This window comes from Cariama cristata, unplaced genomic scaffold (genome assembly GCF_000690535.1).
Source record: "Cariama cristata isolate BGI_N322 unplaced genomic scaffold, ASM69053v1 scaffold11758, whole genome shotgun sequence".
Classification (NCBI taxonomy): domain Eukaryota; kingdom Metazoa; phylum Chordata; class Aves; order Cariamiformes; family Cariamidae; genus Cariama; species Cariama cristata.
The window spans coordinates 1-12,785 of record NW_009632879.1 but is presented as its reverse complement, the minus strand read 5'-3'; the positions used below and the strand labels follow the sequence as shown (position 1 = coordinate 12,785).

Sequence of the window (12,785 nt, the reverse complement as noted above, 5' to 3'; positions counted from 1 at the left end):
CTCAATGAGACACATACTAGATTTCATCTGAAATCCCTAGAAAATAAGCAAAACCTGACTTTTTATAGGCAGTCAACTAACAGTTGTAAGTTATGCATGACTGATACTAGTCTCTCTGTTTATTTGACTCTACAAAGCATATCGTATTAGTAACGTTAAGGAATACAAAATGTATTCAGTACTGAAAAAAGTATTATGGTTTGGTTAAAAAACATCAAGATCAAAGCATCAACACTTCAGGAACTTTGTCTAAACTCTTTAGGAAATCCATATCAAAAGGTTTGAAGAGATGACTAGAGAATTACTTTCGTCAGCTGCAACTGAATATGCTTATCTGCCACTTCATTAGAAGCATCAAAAAAGCACCTTTCCTGCAAAATGGCAGACGGGCAAACAAAGAAAAGCATGCAGGCATCAACCAGCTCTCTGCAAAAAATTATCGTATTTTACTCTAATAAGAAACAATATTATTAAATAATTCCCTTGTTTTCTATTTAATGTATTGCAAATCATCCAACATGCACTGTGTTTATTATGGTACCTTGTTATGAAAGGAAAGCCAAGTTGGATGACATCCTCTTGGAGTTGAAAATGTTGTTGGAGGAACAGTTGAATTAATGGAACTATTGTGCCTTTCACATATGTAGGGATTTGGATAACCACAGTTTATATCATTCCAAAATCCTGAATGTAAGATAAATGGGGAACTGTATGACATCACATTCAGAGCTGGTTAAATGGAAATCAGTTTCACTCATTCTTACACAAAGCGCTTCTAGTTGAAAGATAAGATCAAGTCCTCAGAGTCTCTCAGTTTATTATCATTCTATATCAGCATCTAGGATATGTCACTTTATACACACTGTAAGTACAGAATGTTAAATCAGTGTAGAACTAGATACTAGAAATATCAATTTTATAGTGGCACATTAGGCCAATTTTAATTTAAAAATATAAAACATTTGTATAGCAATCACAACCACAGATCTCTATCAGAACTTCCCCATGCTAGGCTTAAGGTAAATGCAAGAGCACAAAATTATTAAGTCCTGAAAATAATACTATGGTCTACTTCTACATCATTTTGTGAAAGAGTAGAAAAATAATAGGTGGAAGGGGTGCCTCTCAGAAGAAAAGTAGTTGTGACACAAACACATAAATAATGAAATTCAGGAACAAGCGTAGAAAACTCACCTAAATTCTTGTACATAACTACACAGTTTTCATCATTATTTGCAAAGTTAGGTTCATGTGGTGCCCATGCCAAATAACTCACTGGAGTGCCATCCATCCAACTTAAGGAAAACAATGCGACAAAACACTTCTTTAACATACAAATAGAATTCCTTCCATGTTACAAAAAGTAATTTTGCGATATATTTAATGTAGCTGTTCATAGTTCAAGGTGTACAAGGTTTTTTGACCAATCTGCCTCTTTGCTAACTGGACTAAACTTACTCTCTGCGCAAAAAAGTAAGTGTATGTGTTGAAGTTCTGTTTACTCTACATTTGAGCAATATGCTGATACTTTGGCAACTGATAGGACAATACTCAAAATAACCATTTGGGCCAATGTGAAAGCCAGACATCATTTCAGCATGAGAGAGTCCAGATGCTCACCATTTTCCCCAAGTCGTACATTCCCTGTGCCTATTACAGAGGTTAAGAGGTTTTATTTGTAACACTGGTAAAATGCTTGATCTTTCCCCCATGCAGAGGAAAAGGGCATGACAAACAACCCACAGGAAAATTCCTGTGACAATGTGCCTTACCTTAAGGCAAAATACAAACATCGAAAAAGTTGTACATCCATATAGATTAAACAATAAAGAACAAAATCATAACCAGGCAACCAAACACTTACTAGGAGACATATTCCTATTGGACAGCAAGTGCCAGAGGTGCCCAGGTTCTCCCTTCAGGCACATACACAGGGTACTTCACTTAAAAGATTATTCATCTTAGAGTCCCTACAGAAACAATGGAATGGCAGAGACACCTCATTTTCAGAAGGTGACCTGACTCACCTAACATCCTAATTATCCTCTGGAGGTTCCTCATTGTCACTGTGGACTGTAAAGAGAACCAAGAACTACTAGGCATCTATCCAGGCACTTCAAGACCCTGACAAAACTGAATCCAGGCCTAAATTAACATTACATGTAAAAATCAATATGTTGCTGCATACTGACATTCAGAAAGGCTTGCAGAAAACCTGTTTATCCTCACAGTGCACATGAAGTTATATAATGGCAACAGCTACCTTAGTTCTACAAAAAGAAAACAGGTTGCATTTTTCCCTTTATTACAGTCTGCTCCCAACAGTTAAGGACAGTGAAAAAGAATGTTTTTACCTACAAAAAATCTTACATATTTTTAGTTGGGGCATCTATTTAGATTTTCTATATAAATCACGGAATAAAGGAAACTAGAATTCCTGAATAAAACTTCAAAATACACTATCTGCAGTGTAATTTTTCTGTAGCTTCAGGTGAAATCTATTTAGGAAACACGCAGTATTTCTTCTGAATAATCTGGAGCTAAATTAACATGGAATTAAACCACTTGAGAGTACAATCTTGTTTAAACTAAGACTCAAAACTAGGTATGTCCTTTGAAAACCCATGCCCTATTGAGTTAACTTGTTTGGTCCCACAGACTACATAATCTTAAAACAAACAGTAAAGAAGAACTTTCCTACTCTAACAGACCTGATGTAAACTTATAAAAATGAAGTTAATGTTTTTATATTGTTAAAGAATAAGACAAGTTTTAGGGTTTATGGATCTACTCTAGCTTCTAGTGGTGTGCAGGAGGAATTACATTTACTTGAAAATGAACTGGCCTTCTGTGAAGAAAAAAATCACCAGTATCAACAGGAAATACTTCTTTAAAATTCCTTATATTAGCTATATTTTATTGGAGTATGGACAAGGCAGACAACAGCTGAAAGCAAAATTCAAATCAAGGTGTTTTTCCTGCTATAGTTAAATATATAATAACAGCAGTAGCAGTAGGGCAGCAATGCCTAACAAGAGAAATGGGATTCAAAAAAAAAGCTGGTTAAATATAATGGTACTTTGTGGTATATTTACTACAGAATACAGTTTTACAGCCTTCGTAATCAAAAAACATTAAGCATGAAAATAGCCCAGAATTCAGAGGAAGGTCATTCCCATTTGCTTTGGCAGGCCACAATACCATTCAAGCACTTCATTATTTTTGCTCTGCTCAGTAGATTTCTTTATTTCAAAGCACAATGCAAGCTTGATGGTTCTAGTTGGCCTACCTTGTCCGTTGGTCAACACTCAGTTGTAAACCAATGAAATATGAATCCTCTTTGCCGTTTTTCAAGATCTAGAAGGTAAAGATTAAAATTGTATAGATTTTTATCTGGATGTTATCTAGATTTTTATCTTTTTATCGTAGAAATCTATTATGTTAATAATGAGTAATAGAAGTCTGACTGACAGAGGATATGAAGTGCTGTATTCTCTAGCTATAACATTTAAGTTAAAGCAGCTCATAGCTAACAGTCCACAGTCAAACTTCACCATGGGCCAAAAGATATGGTCACTATACCAATACTTCTCACAGTCTTACTTGAAAGTCACTGAAATCAACATCCCTTGCATAGTCTCTGCAGTGGACATCATCTGACAAATTTCTTGCAAGGGACAAGTCTTCCTACAATTTGGATATAAATTAATATAGGCCCTTGTGTCATTTCACTGCCATTCTTCAGCCAGCTCAGGACAAGTTCTATCTAGTTCAAATCTGACTTTTAAGCTCATTCCTGATCAAATGAAGTTGGCTTCAAGACAGTAGCAACAGGCAACCAATGCCAGCCACCTAGGACATATAATTTAAAAGCTCTTCTGGCATAATTCATGCCTCAAGTTGCTCTTCCTGCATAATTGTAATCTCCCCACAAGAAGGAGGAGGCAAAGGAGCAAACACGAAGACCAAAAAGAGGCTGCTAGGTAGACTATATCCTAGATAAACTGACAAGATCGAAGGCCAATGTTCTGAGTGCTGCATGTAAGCCAATATCTATTTTGATCCAACACTTTCAGTTAACTCACCCACCTTACAGAATCAATATATTCACATGTATAATACTTCTTGCTAAAATGAAGTCACAGATCAAATAAATGTAAGTATTAAGATTTACCTTAGCACATTACCAGTTGCAGATACATATAATGCGGTGTAACCGACACATTGAATAGGAAAAGCAGATAATGATCTGTTTAATGCTTACCGTGCTTATTTCTATACAAAATATCAAATCAAAATTTTCCTCATCTCAGCTATGAAACAATCTAAAAAAAGACTTGAGTTTGTTCTTAAAATTTATCTGGCTTAATGCTGCTGCAATTTCACTATCATAAAATTTGTAGGGAGAACACCAGGGTGAAACAGATTTGTGCCCATGCTCAGTTATTTTGGATTATTTATTCCATATTATTAATGATTTTTCTTACATATCGCCAGAGGAACTTTCTTTCACTTTCACTCTCAATGACAGCAAGATCTCCGAAGTTCCTTTTGCAGAACTCCCGACCTTTTTCCATAGGAACACTCTCCGTGCTGAAATAATATTGTTTGTCTTCATGCATAATCCATCCATCCTCAGTAGTCTTGTATTCTGTAAAATAATGGTAAACTAACTGTATTGTTCCTGAGAAACAACACATTCTCACTAGTATAATTTTAAAAATGCTTTTAAACATACACACACACAAATAGTAATAGCAATAACACCTACTGGGTGCAGGAGATTCTGTTGGTTCAGGCTTCACACTTGCCCCTGTGAGAAAGAAATATTTATTATGATTGCACACTTTCTGCTGTAAGAGAAAATATTTACTATATTTGATAAGCATATTTTCCTATTGACATTGAATTTTACAGTTAGCAATGGATTTAACACCAAAAACTAGTAGGAACTAAATAGCCTAGATCTCTTATTTTTGGTACACTATTCAATTTTAAACACATATTCTTGTTCCCTGAGGCTATTCCCTATGTGCAGGGTGTTATAAAATACATTGAAATTTATCTGTATTAAGTAATTATTTTTGGTATTCACCAGATGCAGAAAACCTTATATCCCAAAACATTAACTCTATTAAGACAGTCCTGTATCTCTGTCTCCCTTCTTTCCCCAGGTCACTTGTACATGAATTCTGGCTTATATTTTTTTGAATGCAGGATGGGTTATCTTTCTCCGTGGTGCCCTAGTTGCTACAGAGTGAGGTTCTTTCCATCTTTCTCTGGTTGAGAAACCAGAACTTCTATCTGGATCTTTAAAATTTCCCTAGATAAAATCTCATTGGAAAAGATCCCAATAAATTAGCTGTCCTTTCTGAAAAGAAGACTACAGGCTAAAGAATTCTGCTGTTTGTTTTTGCAATGGCATCATGGAGGTGGCATCCTGGATGGCATCATTAGTATCTCAGAAAAACAATTTCTAATACAAGAGATCTCTGTCTTTATAGGTTTACCAGTTTATTTTGTGGTAAAATACAATCTCACAAATACTGGCATTTAATAAGAAATTCTCTGCCTAAGAAATTCTTTTACTAATGCAAAACAGACCTAGTACTTCATTGTCAATAATCTAAAGCAGCATCTTTATTTTGCTCCTCTCCTTCCCAATATAAGAATGTGGTAAAATGTTTAAATAAACACTTTCTAAGATACCCGAACTTAGGTAGATGCATTGCTTGTGGAACTTAAGATTTCTCTAAATTATAAATTTTTTCTTGATATCTTCAGAAAACAAAAGCATCCAAACTCAGATCTCAGGAGATGTTAGAAAGAAACCTACATGTGAATACAAAACCCAGTCAAAGCAAAATGAATGTGAACTAACTTGCAAACTACTTTCTAATAACTTGAAACTCAACTCGGAAAAAAATTCCAGAATAGGACTTGTTGGAAAAGGTATGAACTTCTCTAAATGAAAAGTCAAAAGGGAATGTGAATATTCAAAGTAGCATTTCCTATTCTTCAAGTATCAGTTTTCCCTTTCTGAAATCATAGAGAAAGATCAGTGAGAAATCCCAGCAGGGCACCAAAGACTCTATATCTTTAAATGCATCAAAGACCTGGAAATCCTTATACCACTTTGATATTTCACATTCCACACAGAATCATTCTGATAAACAGATTTTGAAATTTTTTATTTCCTGAGGTTAAGGAAAAAATCAACTGAGAATCTTTTCTTATTATATTAATACACGGGAGTAAGAGATACCTTTTCTTATCTGGCAAATCCATCCATATAGGTAATCACAGTGCCTGTCATTCCAAAGCATGCTGGAATCACCACTGATCTCTGCACAAAGTTCAATTCCTTGATAATTATTGGGTTCTCCAAAGCCCCAGTTTTCATACCTCACCTATGACAGAAAAGGTTTTATGAAGATTCTGTTATATAGAAAGAAAATAACGGAGGCAGGGAGGAGACAGCATCAAACCACAGACCTACAACTTGTTACTACTGGGAGTTTAAAAACTTAGATAAGAGGAAACCAGAATCTTCTTGTGTAAATGCTGACATTTCCAACTTTTTCTCAAATTGCAACTGGACTGAAGCTTTGATAACAGTTGTTTCCGATCACACTTAGAAGAATATTGACATTTTTTATAGTACCTAAATTCTGTAAAATTCATCTAATAACAATCATGGGGCATGCTGCATGTTGATATTAAATTAAGTAAATGCCCTGTATGAGTAAAATAATAGGACATTATTGAGACGCAACAAAAATTTTGGCATTTTTCTCAGAAAAATATTACTGCTATTCTAATTTTCCTGTATAAATTCCGATTTCAGTTTTCTGTGTGGTATACTTCCATCAATATATTTTGATCAATCTTGCATAAAATACACCCACATCTCCAAACCCACTTTTGTTTCTAGAGTTTTATATCTTAGTCTAAAGTACAGTCAAGTCATACTGACATAAAACAACTGCCTTCAGCTCCGTGGAATGTAGGTCATTTCAGATAAAGATCTAATTAACAAAGAAGAGAAATACTAGAGATGGACTATTTTACTCAAAATATCCTTGCATTTATAAGAGCATTCTTTTAGTCTACATGTATTTGATTTTCATGTTGATTCAATGCACATCTTCTTATAAAAAATCAGTATGTTTTAGCCAAAAAGATCAAGCCGTGAAATTGCTATTCATAAGTTTTCCTAAAAAGAGCATGATACAGTAGAGGGTTATGATTAAGCATAAAATTATACAGAAACACATACACCACAGACACTTGAGAAGCATAGGGAATGCAAAATAACAGCTGTGGAAAATTAAATCACTCACTGGAGATCCGTCACTCCAAACAAAGCCATCATCAGGATTCAAGTAATATAAGCCCATCCAGAAATGCTGGTGGTAATAGCCATTGTTCCTTAAAAAAAAAAAAAAAAAAAACCAAAAAAAAAACCACAAAACCCAAAATGTCCCATTTATAAGAAGTTTAAACACAAAATCAAAACTAGTAAAGGCATTACAATATTTTTAATAATCTACCATTCACAACAGTTAATAAGCTTCTCTAAAAATAATCCTTAAAGCTGTTAGAAACAATAACAGCCAGGGTGGAAATTAACCAAAATGCAACCTAGCATTTCAAATGCAACAGTGTTTCTAGCTGTTATCATTAGACATTAACTCAGATAGATTGAAATACTGATGAAGAAAATGTCCAGATCCAATTCAACTCCTGAAAATAAGATGGCTTAATACATCTGTATAATGGTTCTATAACTACTGTTGCTTCATTTATCAGTTGTCCATTTTCTCTGTAAAGGCACTTACAGTTTCCAAAAAACCATTACTTGCTGCAGTTGAAACACATTTTTAAAATAGCACTTTAAACTAATTCTTGTCTCCAAGCAGCCACACTTTACTGTTTATCTGAATTTATTGAGTCAATTTGCTGTAATGCAGCATCTGATACTTCTTCCTTTCTATAAGTACATAGCTGGGGTTCTAGTACAGTTGTGGCATTTTGCAAGGCTGCCATGTTTCAGTCTTGCTTTCTAGTTAGACAGGGATGTACAAGTTCAGTGAGCCCAATCTATTCAGGTCATATTGCAAGTGTTACCTTTTTAAGACTATTTGATCTCATTCAGAAATCTTACACCTGCTTTTACAGTTCAGGGACTTACTAACCTTATTTTCATTCCTTATGTAGGAAAAAAAGAATCTGAAGTTGCCTCTGCTTTCTGATTAGTTCATAAAAATGATAGACAATCAACATATTGATCAGATTTATACCATGACTGTTACCCTTGCACATGTGACAACAACTGGCATCTGCGGTAATTTTATAATATTCCTAAATCCACAGTAAATGTTTTTACATCAGATGATAAATGTTGCCTCAACTAGATATCTTGCCAATCTCATTTTAGCATTAACTTCTGGGGTGATTGCTGGTAGTCATATGACTCCTGCTATTTCATCAGCTCTGCTTTTTTGCTGTGTGTTTGATACAGATGCAGATAATGAATCCAGACTGATTTATACTGAAGTAAAATCATACACCTAAAATTAAATATCTCAGAAAGATCAAAAGGCTAATTAAAGTGAATGGATGACCACACTACAGATACTCACGCAATAGAACGCCATATCACATACTGTTCTTCTTTACCGTTAATGGAGGCCAGATCTCCTCCTATAGCTCGACAAAACTCTTGAGATTCAAGCCATGTTTTCTTTTGCTCTCCTCTTGAAAAAGGCTAAAGAGAGTATTTTGCAATCAGACAAAATAGACCATATAGATCACAAGATCAAGAAACATCAGCTACCCAAAAGCAATTCTTTTACAATTAACTTGTTACATGGGGATTACAGAAACTTTGAATATAGGGTTTATGAGTGTTCACTTCTGTGAAAGACAGGCTTAGTACGAGCGTCTTCAAGCCAAGTTAGCAAATTGCATTGCTGATAGGAGTATCTGCTGCAAGACAACAACTAGGAGAAAGGCACTTTTAATCTTAAAAGAATGGGAAATTCAATCTTAAAAGAATGGGAAATTAAGGTCAGAAGATCAGACCTGAAGATCAGACTTTAACGGAATAAACAAACCCATGAGCATTTCAATAAAAGGGAAAAAGATCTCTACATATAATCTGTAGGTAAGCTTATGAAACAGTAAGACATGTGTACACCAATGTTTAATGAGTGTATGTGCAGCAAATAGAAACTACCTTAATGCAGAAATGAGCAACATACTTACTTTGAAACAGAAGCTAATACGATTGTTTGAGTCCCAACCTTCTGGACACCGGGGGATAGGAGTTGTTGTAGGAGCAGGTGGAAGCGTCACTCCCTCTGCCCACACTTTGCACAGGAACTTTGCCTTTTCTTCACATTTTATTACATCCCATAATCCACCTGTAATTCCAGTCCTCATGGCAACGCAGCCTGGCTTTCTTCCTGATTGTAAACAGGAATGCACAAAAGCAACATTTAGGGGCTCATAAGAATTTGGAAAACTTCATATTCTATCCAGATGGAAATTAAGTCTTTGTACAGAGTCAAAATTGTTTCTAATGTTAGAGCAGATCCGGAGGAGGGTCATGAAAATCATCAAAGGGCTGGAACACCTCCCCTGTGAAGAAAGGCTGAGGTAGTGGGGTTGTTCAGCCTGGAGAAGTGAAGGCTCCAGGGAGACCTTATTGTGACCATTCAATATGTAATGGGGGCTTATAAGGAAGACAGAGAAAAACTTTTTACCAGGGCCTGTAGTGACAGTATAAGGGGAAAAGGGTTTAAAAAGAAAGAGAGTAGGTTTAAATTGGACGTAAGGAAGAAATTTTTTTACTGTGAGGGTGGTGAGACACTGGAACAGGTTGCCCAGAGAAGTAGTGGATGTCTCACCATTGGAAATGTTCAAGGTCAGGTTGGACAGGGTTTTAAGCCACCTGATCTAGCGCAAGATGTCCCTGCCCATGGCAGGGTGGCTGGACTATATGATCTTTAAATGTCCCTTCCAACCCAAACCATTCTGTGATTCTAGGATTCTAATTCATGAAGGAAAAAAAGAAAAAAAAAAAAAAGTAGCAAAAAAAATCTGTGGTTCACCCACATCTGAGAATCTGAGAAACTGAATTGTGCCTCACTTCAAATCACCTCCAGTGGCTGACTCTAGCAACATCATAACCCACGATCCAACAAATTCTCCCATAAAACTGTTGATGTGGTTAGAGCTAGTTTCTCAAATTTGTCTAATTTGACTGTGATTTTTAAAAATGAACTTGCTGTACATAGGCCTAGTATTGGCTTCATCGTCCACATAGCCTTACCACTCCAGCTGACACATTTAAATCAGCATTTAGGCACTGCAATTAAAAAGAATTAGAGGATCTCCTGAAAGGGAAATGCAACACACCGGAACCTTGAAGGCTGACGACCATCCCCTTTCTGATGTGATCACATCAGAGATTAAATGACCTCCCACCCCTATAATTTTATTAGAACAGAAAAAAAATCAATGTTTTCATCAATGAAACTTAGTAAATAAGGAAATCATAATTAATCTAGCAAAGGTTTTAACTTAAAAAAAGTATTAAACACAAATGTTCCTTTGACCCTCTTGTCCTTTCCCACAATCCCATTTTCTCTAGGATCAGAGATGCTTCATGTATGCTGTCATCTCATGCACCTCAGAACATGCAGAGAGCACATATACTATGAGATACGGCTGAACAGGCAGGACTCACAAGCAGGGAGCAATATGCCAGCAGAGATTGCTCTTCCAGAGTAGTACAGATACAGACTTTCCCAGAACAGACACAAATCAGAAACTTGATCTCAATTTAAAGTTTCTTCCCAAGCTCATGTTAACAACTCATTTCAGTACTAGGCAAGAAGCTAACAACAACACTGCATGTTGAGAAAGCAGCCAGATATATTTGAGAGCAATTAGTCGTTAAACCATCGAGCGAGGGCTGAGGAATGAAGTGAAAAGATTCAAGTAGTGAGCAATGTAGTTTGGGCACTGGACTCATTAAATGGTATAGAGTCGTACTTACCAGGCATTTCAGAATTCCAGTGTGTAAATAAGACAGATTCACCATTAGCCCATTTGAACGTTCCCTTTTCTTCTACATCTGAAAGTCCAATCCAGAAGTATCTTTCCGTTCTCAGCCCAACCAGGCTAGTCAGATAGGCTTGCTCATATCTGTTCAAAAGAGCACAACCATTAAATTAATACTGTTAAATTTATTTTAAAAGGTTGTAAATTCTCAGAATTTCTGCTTTACTTTCTTGAATGTGTAGCTTGGATGGATTTACTTCCAAGTAAATTTTACTTCCATTTATGTTTACTTTACAAAGCATGTAGCAGAACATTACATAATAGATATTTTGTAAGCTTCGATACCAGAGTGTTCAGGATGTCCAGTAAAGAAGGTGACATAATCATGGACTGACAGGAAATTGGTGGGAAAGAAGAAACTTGGCATGACTTAAGTGTTATACCGTCGTACTTTTTGAGAGTTTCTAGTACTCTTGTATTTTAATGACTTCTTATTTCAGGCAAATCCAAAACTGGAAAAGGAATCTCAGCATTATTGATGAAATATACAAAAGTAGAGGCTAGAGTAGTATGATACTAAATTATCAAACTAAGGAACACTGTAAACTAGATCCAATGATCATGTAAGAAAAGTTATGTTTGGGAAACAAACCTACGTAGAGGTAAAACCTGTCCAGTTCATTATGGTGTTTAAACAAACAGCTCTTAAGAAATCTAAGCAAATAAAAGAAGTCTCCCCTTAACAAGATATAATCTGAAGACCATATTAAGGTTAAATCATTTTTGACAGCAGCAGTGCTGCCTACATTTAGAGAGCTACCTTTCATGACAGCTAGAGCTTTCATACTAGAACATATCTGTTTAGATTATATAGAAACAAACAACAGAAAGGGTAAAGCACTGAGTCAATTGCAAGCAAAATAAGCTATTTCTTAACTCTAACTATCATTTTCCCAATATCCCACATTCAGTAATGTGCGGCGGTTGTTCAGAAATTTAGCACACACTGGACCCAGGTTGAATTGTGACAAATTTTCAGGTACCAAGCACTTCTTTTATCATTTAGTTTCTTATTTATTTTTTTTTAAAGTAGTTCAATTCTGAGAAGACCAGATCAGATAGGTGAAAATTATATCCTCTTGCTCATTTGAACTATCTTTTGAAAGGAATTCAGGGCCATCTCTCCATTTAACAATCAGAAGTGGATCCTGCATGCCTCATTCAAGTAAAACCCATCCTTCAGCCAATGCAATTAAAGAAATAGAAAAAATAATTCTATTTTTTTCCCTTGACATAACCATCTATATCAGTACTGATTTCACAGCCATAACCTATTTTTACTTTAAACTGCTTTCCTGGATTTCAATATACCCACGAAAACTATGAGAAGTTCTGTATCTACAGATAGCTGTCCTCTCAAGCGAGATTTTTGTCCAGATCAGAGTCTTTATTTTGATATTCACATGACTCTAGATGTTGAGTCCTCATGTGATCCCCTCATGCAAGTAGACTTTTACATACCTGTCTTCAATAGTTGCTAAAAAGGCCTGATGTCTTCCACAGGTTTCATTCGCTTGAGAAAATGATATGAATGTATTTCCAATGAAGTAACAATAAAAACCATGTCTCTTCCAACCCTACCAAAATAAACATTAAGTGATTGCGTATGTTGCAGCTTTTCTAAAAGAGAAGGAAAGAGAAGGAAAGAGAAG

At 35.6% G+C, this 12,785-nt stretch overlaps 1 protein-coding gene across 1 annotated transcript; it reads right to left on the bottom strand.

Moving 5' to 3' along the window:
* Positions 1-305: 305 nt before the first annotated feature.
* LOC104166565 (macrophage mannose receptor 1-like) lies at positions 306-12,710 on the bottom strand (the record flags this gene model as incomplete). The annotated part of the gene is made up of 12 exons (XM_009706541.1): positions 306-371; positions 542-684; positions 1,195-1,295; positions 3,290-3,357; positions 4,488-4,651; positions 4,772-4,813; positions 6,266-6,410; positions 7,344-7,431; positions 8,646-8,770; positions 9,271-9,470; positions 11,069-11,217; positions 12,595-12,710. Coding segments are annotated over 12 exons (1,407 nt in total), but the record flags the coding sequence as incomplete, so codon positions are not given.
* Positions 12,711-12,785: the final 75 nt, after the last annotated feature.